General features: G+C 39.7%; 1 protein-coding gene across 2 annotated transcripts in view; it reads left to right on the top strand.

Annotated features, from left to right (window-relative positions):
* PGR (progesterone receptor) overlaps positions 1-9,631 on the top strand; it is a 115,488-nt gene extending 105,857 nt beyond the window's left edge. Inside the window, exons 7-8 of one of the 2 annotated variants that reach the window (XM_042457413.1) lie at positions 3,843-4,000; positions 8,465-9,626. In XM_042457413.1, coding sequence (XP_042313347.1) covers positions 3,843-4,000; positions 8,465-8,620 — 314 coding nt within the window. In that variant the 3' untranslated portion in view covers positions 8,621-9,626. Of the gene's footprint in view, positions 1-3,842; positions 4,001-8,464 lie in introns of both variants that reach the window. The other variant, XM_042457414.1, reaches the window with a different exon arrangement.
* The last annotated feature ends 4,746 nt before the right edge of the window (positions 9,632-14,377 follow it).

Here is a 14,377-nt window from a genome sequence, read left to right as displayed (position 1 = left end):
AGAGGCCATTTGGAATCTCACACAGGTGTTTGCCCAAATGTTATTAGATTCCAGTTTCTATCAGCACTAGCCAGCATAACCAGTCAACAGGCATGACAGTTATCATCCAGCTACATTTTGAGGGCCATAGGTTCCCAAACTCTGTGTTATTTATCCTGACAAGGCCTATTCTGGATTTGGACTTGCTTCCTTGTGTGAGCTCTCTGGTCTTGAAAAAGCTCTTGTATGATTATGTGATTGTGGAGGAAACTGAGAGCAGAAGGGCCATGATCTCAGATTAAGAGGCCATTTGGAATCTCACACAGGTGTTTGCCCAAATGTTATTAGATTCCAGTTTCTATCAGCACTAGCCAGCATAACCAGTCAACAGGCATGACAGTTATCATCCAGCTACATTTTGAGGGCCATAGGTTCCCAAACTCTGTGTTATTTATCCTGACAAGGCCTATTCTGGATTTGGACTTGCTTCCTTGTGTGAGCTCTCTGGTCTTGAAAAAGCTCTTGTATGATTATGTGATTGTGGAGGAAACTGAGAGCAGAAGGGCCATGATCTCAGATTAAGAAAAGATAAGAGGAAGTTCCTGAAATTCTTCCCTGAGCAGACAGACAGTTGCTGGAATCCTGTTGGTAACTTATACAGCATAACTGTCCATTACACAGTTATATAAAGGCACTTTTTGGAGCATGCATTGTGATGGTGGAGTCTCTCAGAAAGCTTTCTCCTAACTGATTTCCCCATTGACAGAGATTTCTTTTGCTGTCATCCCCTGCATCACTGCAGTAACCATAGGCATTTTATCTCTCCAATTTCCCCATGCCTGTATAGTTTCACTAGCCAATTGGAACACAGCAGGTATTTCCTTCCGGGCACAATACAAGGTATTGGTTATAACCTATAAAGCCCTAAATAGCTTGGACCCAGGGTACTTGGAGGACCGCCTCTCCCCATATAATTCGCCCTGCACACTCAGGTCATCTGGGAAGAGTTTATTGAGGATCCCTTCTACAAGATATAGGTCAACCTCTCAAAGGGCATTTTCCATCTTGGCCCCTGGGATCTGGAACACCCTCTCTGAGGAACTCCGCACCGCCACCTCCCTGGATCTCTTTTAAAAGAGACTGAAGACCTTTTTGTTTCATCAAGCCTTCCCTGATGTACTGTGATATGTGTGCCCCCCCCCATATGATTAACATCTTTGAGTATATTGCTGGCTTGGTTTAATGTTGATTTTATGTATACTGTGCACTGTTTTGTAAGTTTTAATTATCTATTGCAATTTTTATCTTGTATTGTATCATTATTGCAATTGTTGTACACCGCTGTGATCGAATGGAATAGCGGTATATAAATAAATTTTATTATTATTATTATTTCCTCTTTCTCTCCTTCTTCCTTGATGGATTTGGAGATTATGACACCTACTAGTCAGAGTAGATATAACTGGGCTTGATGACTAGCAGTCAAACATGGCACAAGACAACTCCAGAACTTAGGAAAAAATGTTTTTAAACTATGACTCCTAATGCCAAGCTACTTGGGATATATGAGTTTCATTATATTTTAATATTTTTTGTATGATATGAATTTTAAAATGGTATTTGTTTTAATCTTTGTAAGCTGCCTGCATGTTTTAGTGTTTTGATCATTCATTGGGCTAGGACTCTGGAGATCAGGGTTTGAATCCCCACTTGGCCATGGACACTGACTAAGTAACTTTGGGCAAGTCTTACTCTCTCAGCCTCAAAGGAAGGCAAAGGCAAAAGAAATCCTCTCTGAATAAACTGTGCCAAGTAGACTCTGTGATAGAATATCCTTGGAGTCTCCTTCTTTGGAGGTCTTTAAGCAGAGGCTGGATGGTCATCTGCTGGGGACTTTGATTGTGAGTTCCTCCATGGCAGGGGGGATCGGACTGGATGGTCCTTGTAGTCTCTTCCAACCCTGTAATTCTATGATTCTATGTCAGAAATGTCATGAAGGCACACAACAACAACAACAACAACAACAAGCTGCCTTGAGTCCTGGACTGGGAAAAAGGTGGAAAATGAATGAATGAATGAATGAATAAAAAAATAAATGCATGAACAATTGCAGTTTAAAATATAATTTTGTACAATTTGTTCTTAATAGTTTTGCATTGGCCCTAAGAGCCATGCATATAATTTTTTTATTGTTATCATTCTTTGTTAAAGATTTTTTGGCAGCCTTTCTATTATTGATTCTTGCTATTACATAAGAGAAAATTCTACATAATCAGTCATATTCAGGAAGAAATAGATAGAAAAACCCACCATTGTAGAAACATGAAAGCCAAGAAACTGAAAAGCTCCCTGCAAAAATAGTCTCAGTGTTTGTTTTATTTTAGTTAACACATTAAAGGGTTCTAAAAACAGCAATCAGTGTCATGTTGTTGGCTAGAGGCCCCTGGCTACAAGATCAGGCTCCCTATAGGAGATGTTATTATTGGTAACATTAGATATTGATTGACAAGGTTACATGAAGTTCCCTGGCAAATGGTGGTGCAGCCAAGTAATTTTAGATCCAGGATATACTAGTCTTACAGCTGCCTGCTCTAGACAGCTGTTATTTCAGTTGTGAAGCACAGTTTCTCTTCTTTTTTGCCTCCTGTTACTTCCATGCTTTATAACTGCTTTCACATTCCTAGTTGTTGTTAACTGCCATTAAGTCAACTTCGACTGAGAGAGACCCTATGAATGAGAGACCTCCAAGTCACCCTGTCATCAACAGTTCTGCTCAAGTCTTGCAGACTCAGGGCTGTGGTTTTCTTGACTGAGTCTACCCATCTAGAATGCAGTCTTTCTCTTTTCTACAGTCTTCTATTTTGCTAATCACTGTTGTTTTTACATAGAATCATAAAGTTGGAAGAGACTTAAAGGGCCATGCAGGAAGATCAAAGCACTCCTGACAAATGGCCATCCAGCCTCTATTTAAAAAAGTTCAAAGAAGGAGACGCCACCACTCTCTGAAGCAGCATGTTCCACTGTCAAACAGTTCCTACTATCAGGAAATTCTTGCTAATGTTTAGGTGAAATCTCCTTTCCTGTAGCTTGAATCTTTTGTTCCATGTCTTAGCAGAAAACAAGCTTGCTCCATCCTCAATATGACATCCCTTTAAATATTTAAACATGGCTATCATGTCACCTCTTTACATTGAGTCAGACAACCAGCTATCTGTCTCAGTATTGTCAACCCTGATAGGCACCAGCCCTCCAGAGTTTCATGCAGGATTCTCTCATATCCTTCCTAGAGATCCTCAGTATTCCCTTGTAGTTTTCAGTCCAAATGCTAATCTAGGCCTGTTACAGACTGCCAAAATAAAGCTGCTTCGGGTATTTTTGGAGGTATGCTATTTAAATGATGCATGCATCCTAAGAATCCGGAAGCTGCACCAAAAGCTGCACTCTGGTGCTTAGGAATGGAGTGTGGCTTTGGTGCAACCTCCGGACTCTTAGGACCCATGCATCATTTAAATAGCATGCCGGCAAAGAGACCCGAAGCAGCTTTATTCTGGCAGTCTGTAACAGGCCCTAGTTTAGTTTTTGAAATCTGATGAGATCAAGTATCTTCAGAATGCCACTTCACTATGATTGTTATATCAATACAAGTATTGATAATACTTAATAGCAACTAAGAATTACTGTTAATCAGAATTTTTACCTTCATAGTGAGATGTTTCATCTCTTGATTGACCAGCAAACTGTGGGCAGCAAAAGTGAATATACATGATCAAGGGACAACAGAATACACCTTTTCCTTTATTTCAGAATTCTGAGCCACAGAAGTACAACATTGGGTATTCTGCTTGTTTTCTTTTAAAACACAGTTCCTTTGGAAGGTCTCAGAAGCCAAAGCCAGTTTGATGAGATGAGGTCAAGTTATATCAGAGAGCTGGTCAAGGCAATCGGCTTGCGACAGAAAGGGGTCGTGGCCAGTTCACAACGGTTCTATCAGCTTACCAAACTTATGGACTCCATGCATGATGTAAGTTTATTTTAGCAATTCTTAATAGTATTGGGTGCAATGTTCTATCAGGGCAGAGAAACCTGTGGCTTCCCATTGGGGAGATAGAATCTGCTTTGTGCATCCCTTGCCCTCTTGAGGGCTGTGCATATTGGCTGTTTTGCCTCAGCGCATCCTGCATGCTCAGAGCTTACTGGATCTAATATGTGACATTTGAAGTCATGCCCAGTGTGCTTAATAGTATTATCACCCAACTGAAGGCCTGCAGGAAAGGAAGAGAAGGGAAATCATCAAAGGTACAGAAGTGTCCTATCACAGATTCCTTCCAGAGTATGCAGGAATGGATACATTAGGAGTGACAATTGTGTGGTCCTGCAGATGTTGTTGAACTGTAAGTCCTGGGCATGTCCGCATGGGCCAAAGAACACATCCTCCCCCCCCAGCCTCATGGTGATCGGTCTGGTCGACGTAGGACCATATCCAAGGATCCTCCATATCCATGGATTCTGCCATCCACAGTTTGAAAATTACCCCCCCCCCCCCATTCCAAAAAGTGACTATAAAAGTATAGGACAGGCAACCCATTAAAAGACCTTACCAGTAAGTTGCCAAATGCCTGTTAAAATAAAAAGTTCTTCAGACAGAAGGAGTTTTAAATTCCTGGTTTTGTATCAAGATGCTGTAGTTATGTGGTTCACTACATGGGTTTACCTTCAGCAGTTTCTGACAGATTCCTGACAGATGTTGAGATAGTGGCTGGAATTCTGTTGGTGACATAAGCAGGCACAAATTCCCATCACACTCGTCATCTATGCCTTTTAAAGGTTTTTGTGGAAGGAGGTAATTGGGACAATCTTTGCATAATAACACCTGTATTAATGCAACTTACCTACCAGCCCATGCCCTCCCCAAACCCTTGAGGGCTGATGCTCCAAGGAAGAAGGACTTTTCAGAATGTGCTATGTTGTTTATTTGTTGTTTTGTTGTTTCCTTTCTAATGACGATTTAGTACTTCTAATTCTATTGTTAGTCTGATTCTGTTTTAATTTTTGAGTGAAATTAATTTAAATACTGCATTTGTTTATACATTTGTAAGATGCACTGAGTCCCAGGCTTAGAAAAAGGTATGGTAGTGGTAATAATAATAACAATAATAATTATAATAATAACATCATTTATTTATATGGCACTATCAGTAAACATGTCCCTTTGAAATGAAAAACAACAAAAAAACAACCATCCCTATCAATGTATGTGTGTTTGTTTGTGTGTGTGTTTCATGCACAAAATTATTGAAAATATTATGCATAAAATTACCTTCCGGGTATGTATGTAAGGTGTATATGAAACATAAATGAATTTCATGTTTAGACATGGGTCTCATCTCCAAGATATTTCATTACACATATGCAAATATTCCAATGTCGAAAAACAGCCAAAATCCCAAACGCTTCTGATCCCAAGCATTCTAGGTAGGAGAGACTCAACGTGTGCGCGCGTGTGTATAGGAGAACACAAAATATAAAACAAATGCAATACAATTGTAGACCAAATTATCCAGATGGAAATCCAAAGACCATCAAAATATAGTATAAAGCAAACTGGAAAACAAGAAAGTCTTTGATTGAGATTAAAAGGATCAATGTACAAATGACCAGGGGAAGGAATTCCAGGAGTATGGGGCAGCCACTGAAAAAAGACGAAGATTGTTCCCAGCATTCCCCCACCAATCCCCTGATCTCCAAAAGACTTAGGGCAGGGATGCTGGTGCTCCACCATGCTGATGGAGCTTGGGGGAAATGTTAGCCGACTATGAATTTTAGGGACCATTTGAAGTCAGAGCTTTTCACATTCTTTTCTTAAAGTAATATGTTACTTGAACCTCTTACATGCTACTTTAATAAAGTAAATCATTAGCAATACTTGTTGTTCCCTTTGGTCACAATGCATTATGTAACACATTATGAAACACATGGACTGGCGTCCCATTAGTTAGCTAGTCTAACAACCTCATAACTGTTTCCTATTTACATTTATGGTTATGGTACCATTGCCATGATTATATATTGTCCCAAAACCCACCTTAAAATCCAGCCAGCTGCACCAAGGCTCAGACTTCTATAATGCTAGCACGCACGGTATTGAAATGAGGTGTTCAATCCCTTCCCACTGCAGGGGTCACAGCTTCTGCTCAGCACACTACCCGTTGTTGGCAAGAGGGGGCTGGATGTGTCATCCTCCAGTGCCCTGCTTACCAGCACTGCAGAACACCATTCCTAAGTGCATCTGGCAGGATTGTAAGGTGGGATTCAAAGGTAAGATCAGGAAACAGATTGTAGCCACAGCATGGCTATGTATATGTCTGATACATGAACTCAGCCATTATTTTTACTGAAAAAACTTTGAGGAACATTTCAGAAGGATTGATAAAATAGCCCCAAATCACCCAAAATGATCCCTAGAAACCTCATTGTGAAGCAGATAGTAAATGTCACTCAATATTTGTATGTGTGTGTGTGTGTGTGTTGGTTACATTAGCAGTCATTATATTTCTTTTAAAAATAACTTTGTTAGTTTCTCATTACCCAACAAACTAGAATGTTACAGGTAATGTTATTACATTGTGCTTTTTACCTTTCAGTAGTATTTTACCTTTTGAAGTGCAGTTTTCAGTCATTTTAATATTGTCAATAGTTTAATTCTATTTTAATGTTTATTTTTTGTATGATTTTAGCTCTGTTGTTTGTTTGTTTTTAATTGTTAGCTGCCTTGAGTCCAAATTTTGTGAGAAAGGAGGGCTGATGATGGTGATAATAAAAACACTGCTGCCATCAACAACAATACATTACTTTGTTACAGGAAATGTCATTACTTGTAACACCCCTTGACTAACATCCTGTCATGTATGCAAACTGAATCCAACTTATATCTGTGTATGTCTCCTTTGGGTCATTGTTGATATTGGCATTCTATTCACTTGTCACAACAATCATAGAATCATAGAGTTGGAAGAGACCACTAGGGCCATCCAGTCCAACCCCCTGCCATGCAGGAAATCCAAATCAAAGCATCCCCAACATATGGCCATCCAGCCTCTGTTTAAAGACCTCCAAGGAAGGAGACTCCACTACACTCCGAGGGAGTGTGTTCCACTGTCGAACAGCCCTTACTGTCAGGAAGTTCTTCCTAATGTTGAGGTGGAATCTCTTTTCCTGTAGCTTGCATCCATTGTTCCGGGTCCTGTTCTCTGGAGCAGCAGAAAACAAGCTTGCTCCCTCCTCACTATGACATCCTTTCAAATATTTAAACAGGGCTATCATATCACCTCTTAACCTTCTCTTCTCCAGTCTAAACATCCCCAGCTCCCTAAGTCGTTCCTCATAGGGCATGGTTTCCAGACCTTTCACCATTTTAGTTGCTCTCCTCTGGACATGCTCGTTTCTCAATGTCCTTTTTGAATTGTGGTGCCCAGAAATGGACACAATATTCCAGGTGGGGCTTGACCAGAGCAGAATACAATGGCACTATTACTTCTCTTGATCTAGACACTATACTTTTATTGATGCAGCCTAAAATTGCATTGGCCTTTTTAGCTGCCGCATCGCACTGTTCACTCATGTTCAACTTGTGGTCTACTTGGACACCAAGATCCCTTTCACATGTAGTTTCATTCAGCCAGGTGTCCCCCATCCTATATCTGTGCATTTTATTTTTCTGCCCTAAGTGCAGTACCTTACATTTCTCCGTGTTGAACTTCATTTTGTTAGCTTTGTCCCAGCTTTCTAGTCTATTCAGATCATTTTGAATGTTGATCCTGTCCTCTGGAGTATTAGCTATTCCTCCTAATTTGGTGTCATCTGCAAATTTGATAAGTATGCTTCCAATTCTGTCATCCAGGTCATTGATAAAGATGTTGAATAGCACTGACCCCAGGACAGAGCCCTGTGGGACCCCACTGGTCACTTCCCTCCAGGATGAAAAGGAGCCATTGCTGAGCACCCTTTGGGTTCGGCTGGTCAACCAATTACAAATCCATGTAACAGTTACTTTGTCTAGCCCACATTTTACAAGCTTGTTTGCAAGAATGTCATGGGAAGCCTTACTGAAATCAAGATATACTATATCCACAGCATTCCCTTCATCTACCAAGCTTGTAATTTTATCAAAGAAAGAGGTTAGATTTGTCTGGCAAAGCCCAACCCCTCTAAATTTATGGTTATGACCACTGTGTGGCTGTTGGAAAGCAGGGGATCTTGGTGGATCTTGTCATCGGTCTGTGTTTGACTGTTTCCCCTCACCTGCTCTCCTCCAGCCATCCAGTGGCTGTTCAGGAGAGCTATCACAGCAAAACTGTGTGTCCTGGGATAGTGAGCAGGAAGCCATACAGAAGTTCTGCCTTTGGTAGACTACACCGAACAATGTAGGATGTCTGTCCTTGTGTGGTTTGTGTATCATGCCTGGTGTTTCTCTTTTTTCTAAATATAGCTCGTGAAACAGCTCCACCTATACTGTCTGAACACATTTCTCCAGTCCCGTGCGCTAAGTGTTGAATTTCCAGAGATGATGTCGGAAGTCATTGCCGCACAACTACCCAAGATCCTAGCAGGAATGGTGAAACCTCTTCTCTTTCACAAAAAGTGAAATGCCTCTTCTCTGCTCTCTTGTTTGTAAAGATAACACACACACAAAATGTGCATTTTTTCTAAAAAAATATCTTGAGGATTTTTGAGGGGTTGGGATTTTGCAGTGCCAAGATATTTGCTGTCTCTGTTCCACTTCACATGTGTACTGGTTTATGGATTGGATCCAGCCCCATTAAAATCAATGAGATCTCAGTCGGTCTTGACTAAATTAGGGCTTACGTATTTTAATGTGTCTCATTCTAAATGTGATTAAGTTTGTATTCTGCCTATTTTGTCTGCAAACCTTCAAATACTGCACCGTATCCTCCATGATTCCTTTACAACAGTTTTTCTTTCAAGTATGACCAATATTTGTCATAAGAAATGTTTTTATAATGGGCCTGATTGGATTTCTGCTGAGGAATACAATAACGATCGCTTTGTTTTTGTTTTTTAAGAAGAGGAAGTTACTTGTACATTTTCATATTATTCATTTTTAAATTCCTGCAATGGAGTAAAGCTATAGCTTTTAATACATTTGTGTGTGTGTGTGTGTGTTTGACTATATGTGTATATGTATATAAATATCGAAGATTATGGTGAAATTAAAATGCAGATTGTCTTCTAAACTGAGAATATATTCCTTTTACTCTCCAAACTCTTTCACTGTCATGCCATCTCAAAAATTAGGAGGTGCCTATACTGTACCATAAGAGGGAGAGCACTTTAGAGGTATAAAGTTAATCTTCTTTTAATTGCTGTTGCTGTTGTTGTTTTTTGGAAAGTGCAGAGTTTGGACATAATACATTACTTTTTGGAATAGAAAGGGCATAATGACATACCATTGTAAACTAACACAAGCGGCAACACTGGTAATATTTCATGGAGCAAATGCTACTTGCTAATTATTCTGTTATTGCCAGAGTAGTGATGGTGGTCATTTTTAGCCATTTCTCTCTCCCTCTCTCTTTTTTGGAAGTGTTTTTTAAAAATAAAATAAAGTAAAATATAAACAAAGTAATGTATTGATGGCATCTTACTAACAGATTAGTGATGTGTTATCAATGTGTTATCCTTTAACTAATGAGCGTGGGCAAAAGGCCACCTTTCAGTTAAGGACAAATTACTTTCTCAAAAGCATTACTTATGGTGCCTCCAAAGATAGATGGATTCTGCATGGAAATCTATATTTCAAGGATCTCTCCTGCATGAATACATCTGCTTCTGTATTTGAATATCAGTTTCACCTTGTTCAGGGAGTTCTTGCTAATGTATGGGTACATTTATACTGTAGAAATAATGCAGTTCAACACATCTTTATGTGCTGTAGTTCCACCCTATGGAATTTAGGGGGTTGTAGTTTTAGAAGATCTTTAGCCTCTTTGCCAAAGCATCCTGGTGCCTCACAAAAGTACAATTTGCAGCATTCTGTAGGAGGGAGCCATGGCAGTTAAAGTGATATCAAACTTCATTATTTCTACAGTGTAGATGCACCCTATGTTACTGTTATCTCCCCGCTACCACACAATAATCCTGTGAGGTGGATAATGTTGAGAAACTGAAATTGGCCCAGGCTGAGCTTGATGCTTACATCTCTTTATGACAAGGGTGAGAAATTTGTGGTCATTCAGATATTGATAAGACTCCGTACCACATACACCCATGGCCAGTAGTTGGGAATGCTTGGAACTGTAGTCTAACAACATCTTGGTAGACTACTGAACTCCTTTGTTCCAGGTCCAGTGCTATCCAACACCCAACTGGTTCTCAATATACACCAGGTTGACTGGAATCATAGAATCATAGACTCATAGAGTTGGAAGAGACCACAAGGGCCATCCAGTCCAACCCCCTGCCATGCAGGAAATCTCAATCAAAGCATCCCCAACAGATGGCCATCCAGCCTCTGTTTAAAGAGGTCTAAGGAAGGAGGCTCCACTACACTCCGAGGGAGTGTGTTCCACAGTCAAACAGCCCTTACTGTCAGGAAGTTCCTCCTAATGTTGAGCTGGACTCTCTTTTGCTGTAGCTTGCATCCATTGTTTTGGGTCCTGTTCTCTGGAGCAGCAGAAATCAAGCTTGCTCCCTCCTGAATACGACATCTCTTCAAATATTTAAACAGGGCTATTATATCACCTATTAACCTCCTTTTCTCTAGGCTAAACATCTCCAGCTCCCTAAGGTGTGGAGTTTGGTTTTCTTAAGAAACAGGAGTTCTTCCCTGGTGCATGCTGCTAGTTTTTCATTCCTCTGGTGGAATAGAGGGGGTGGTTCTTAATACTGACCCAGTCTCCAAAATCTTCCCAGCTTTGTGCAGTTCAGAACCCTGTGGAAACACTGTTAGGCTCAGTCTGATCTGTCAGCCTTATTAGATTTATTGGCCTTTACTGCTTGATGTCAGGATGACCTAGTATCAAGCACAGGGTTTGTTTTTAATTTAATTTCCTCCCCAGTCCTCCTCCTCATCCTTTTGAGTAATAGAAAAGGGCAAAAGGGGGGAGGAACATTTAAAAAAAGTTTTTAGAAAAGAAACTTGTTATTCACCATAGCCCCTTTTCGGATTAAGGTCTCTTCCAGGTGTGTGCAAAAGTGCTGTGCCTGCGGGGGTCAAAAATGAAAAGAATTTGGATCTGTAGTATAGATTATTAAAAGGAAGTATGGCAGGGAGAAGTTGTCTTCTTAAAATTCACTCACTCAGAATTCATTCACTCATTTTCCAGTGTCTAATGACTCATTTTTACCATTTAGCCCAAGTTTTTGAAAGAGGCCTATTATATCAAGACTGGTCTGCTATATTTGCACAATAACAATAACAACAAATCCCAGACCAGGGGGAAAACAGGCTATCTGTCCTGTGCAGACATGGTGACCAGATGTCCTAACCACAAAGGAGGACAAGGCACTGCAAATGTAGGACATTCAAGAAAAATGTAGGACAATACAAAATAAAAGGTAAAACACTAATATATTCACCCCCCTCCTCATTTGTGGACTTGGAGTCCTTGGTTTTGCTCCTTTGTGGACAGCAAGCGAGGAGGGACAAAATGACACGCGGGAGTGCACACCCATTTTTACCAATGGGCTTTGAATATTTGTGATTTTTCCAATTCGTGGGGGGTCTGGGGTCCGGAACAGATCCCCAGCGAATCAGGAGGGAAAAATATGAATTAGTCATGCTCAAAATGGAGGACATTTTGGAATTCCTCCTGGACAAAAAGTTGCAATGTAGGACATGTCCTGGAAAGGTAGGATATCTGGTTACCTGGTATACAGACAAGACCTGAGAAGAGATGAGTGAGAATTTATTTTCAGTTCAGTTTTTCCACATTAAGGATCAAAAGAACTTGACCCTTTTTAAAAAACAAAACAAAAACCAAATATGAGAGAGACTGCAATTGATCAAATTCATCCATCCTGGACTCTTAAGTGCTTAAACCCTAAGACTTCTGGATTTAAATTCCTATGGCTTCAGTTCAGTCATATTAGTGCTGATTTAGTATTTCTGCCTGTGGGGTTTTTTTTCTATTTTTCTTCTGACACATGCTTCATCTTTAAAACAGATAATAATAATAATAATAATAATAATAATAATAATAATAATAATATTTTATTTGTATACCGCTTTTCCAAAGATCAAAGCGGTTTACAGTCGATAAAACCAAGTACAACAAATCTCATAAAAATCCATATTACAAGTATACAATATATAACACTAAAAACTCCAACACAATCATTCAAAGGGTAAAGTAGAGAATCAATGGCAACAGAATACACAACTTCATTCTTCAGGGGGGAAGGCTTGACAAAAGAGAAGGGTTTTTAATCTCTTTTTAAATGTTTCTAGGGGGGTCGGCAGACGGAGCTCCTCAGGGTATGTTAAGAAGTGACAAGAAAACAATCACTATTGGCTAGTGCAAATATAATTTATGTCCCGTTTGGACCATTTCCCATATTTCATAAATGTCTTCTTATTTTGGATGGAAAGACTTTGTGGATTTTTAAAAAACATGTATGTGAGAGAAAATAAAACTAGCAGACTTTCCTATCCCTTTGATGGGAGCTATAGAACAAAACCAGGACAGGGATTGTTTTTTCTTTTCTGTTTGTTTGTTTTAGAACTGTAACTCTCAGAATCCCCCAGGCTGTATGGTGAATGGGCATTTTCAAAGTCTCTGCAACCTGTGGCCCAAAACAGTAACTTTTTCAAGCTTTTCTGGATTTATAGACTAATGTTTCATTGATGCTGACATTTGTCACCACTCCTTCCTTTATTGCTCTCATTCTCTGGAACCTTGAACCAAATGCAAGGCTTTATTTTGGAATTCCAGCTTAAAAAACCAATCGGCACTAAGGTTGGGTACTTCCAACAAAGCAGGTCTTTTAGGTTTCTGGGACAGAAAATTCACCAACGTAGGTAAACAAATCCACTCTTGGATGTATAGTTGATGCACTCACACTAGTGGTTGTTTGGGAGCACTCCTAATGCCACTCTATCAAAAATAGGATCCAACAGCTGGATAGCTCCTGTACAAACCAGAGTAGCTATGGAAGACAGAGTTGTAAACTGAGCATGAATTCATCACCCTCACAGCAATAGATCCATCTGCTGCCCTGCCTAAATCCAAGCTTGTCTCGATGTTGGCAATGCATCTTTCTCCCTCCTACTTCCTTCCTCCATCCCTCTACATTACCTGTAAACTGATTCTGACTAGGCAAGATTTATTCCAAGAAGGCTTACCGTTCCTTTCTCAAAGGCTGAGAGTCTGTGGCCTGCCCAAGGTCATCCAGTGGCTGCATGAAATATATGTCTATGAATACATTGCTCAGAACATATTTGTTTCAGAAATAAATACGCCATGTTAAAATTTGAGTATGTCAAATTTAATCATTTTATAATGACACAAGAAACTGACTTGCAATTTCACACTGAAAAAAGCTGAAAGTGCTAACTGAGTTAAAGATTTTGAACCAACTGATGTGAAGCCACTGTTTCATCAAAGTGTAATGATCTACACAGCTGAAACCTTTGAATTATGTGGCCTAACTATCCATCACATTCTGTCCCGAAGAAGCTGATTCAGTTATCTATGAGGTGTTTTTTTTAATTGTATTTCATTGTATTTTGTGGGTGAGTTGATTTAAAAATTACATCAGCGTTCCCTAGCATCAATAAGGTAGCATGGAGAAGAAAAAAGAACTGATGTATATCAAGAATAGGCCTTTATTTCTGGATTATTTAATTACTACTCTTGGCTAATTCATTGTGAATTATTAAATGACAACAAGAAGTTCCAGGTTTTCTGCCATTTAAGAAGTGGAGAGCCACAAGAATGATGGAAGACAGAGGGGCCTTAAAGGCATTACAATGAGCAGAAAGTGTAAGTTTCAAGGCTATTGTTTTATAGCTGTGATGCTTTGCATATGTATGTTTGCTCTGGTGGGCCTCAGAAAAATGGCTGTTGTGTCTGGAATCGCCTAAATTTTCTGAATGTTTTTGAAAGGGAACAACAGAAAACAAATCAGAATAATTCAGCTGCTTCTTTCATTGAGATAAACAGCCATGGTGGCTAACGGGGGTGAAGACCAATTACAGATCAGTAATTGAAACAATTTACTTATTCCTAACAAATGGGAGATAGGGTAATGAATAACAGTAGAATAAAGGGAAAGCATTGCTTTTAGATATGTGTGTTTTGTGGGTGGAATTGATGTAATCCAAGTACAGTGCTCCCTCGGGTTACGAAATTAATTCGTTCCGCCGCCGCTTTCGTAACCC

This window comes from Sceloporus undulatus, chromosome 3, assembly GCF_019175285.1.
Source record: "Sceloporus undulatus isolate JIND9_A2432 ecotype Alabama chromosome 3, SceUnd_v1.1, whole genome shotgun sequence".
Lineage (NCBI taxonomy): Eukaryota > Metazoa > Chordata > Lepidosauria > Squamata > Phrynosomatidae > Sceloporus > Sceloporus undulatus.
Note: the sequence above shows the minus strand (reverse complement) of the source record. Positions and strands in the feature narration are given on the sequence as shown.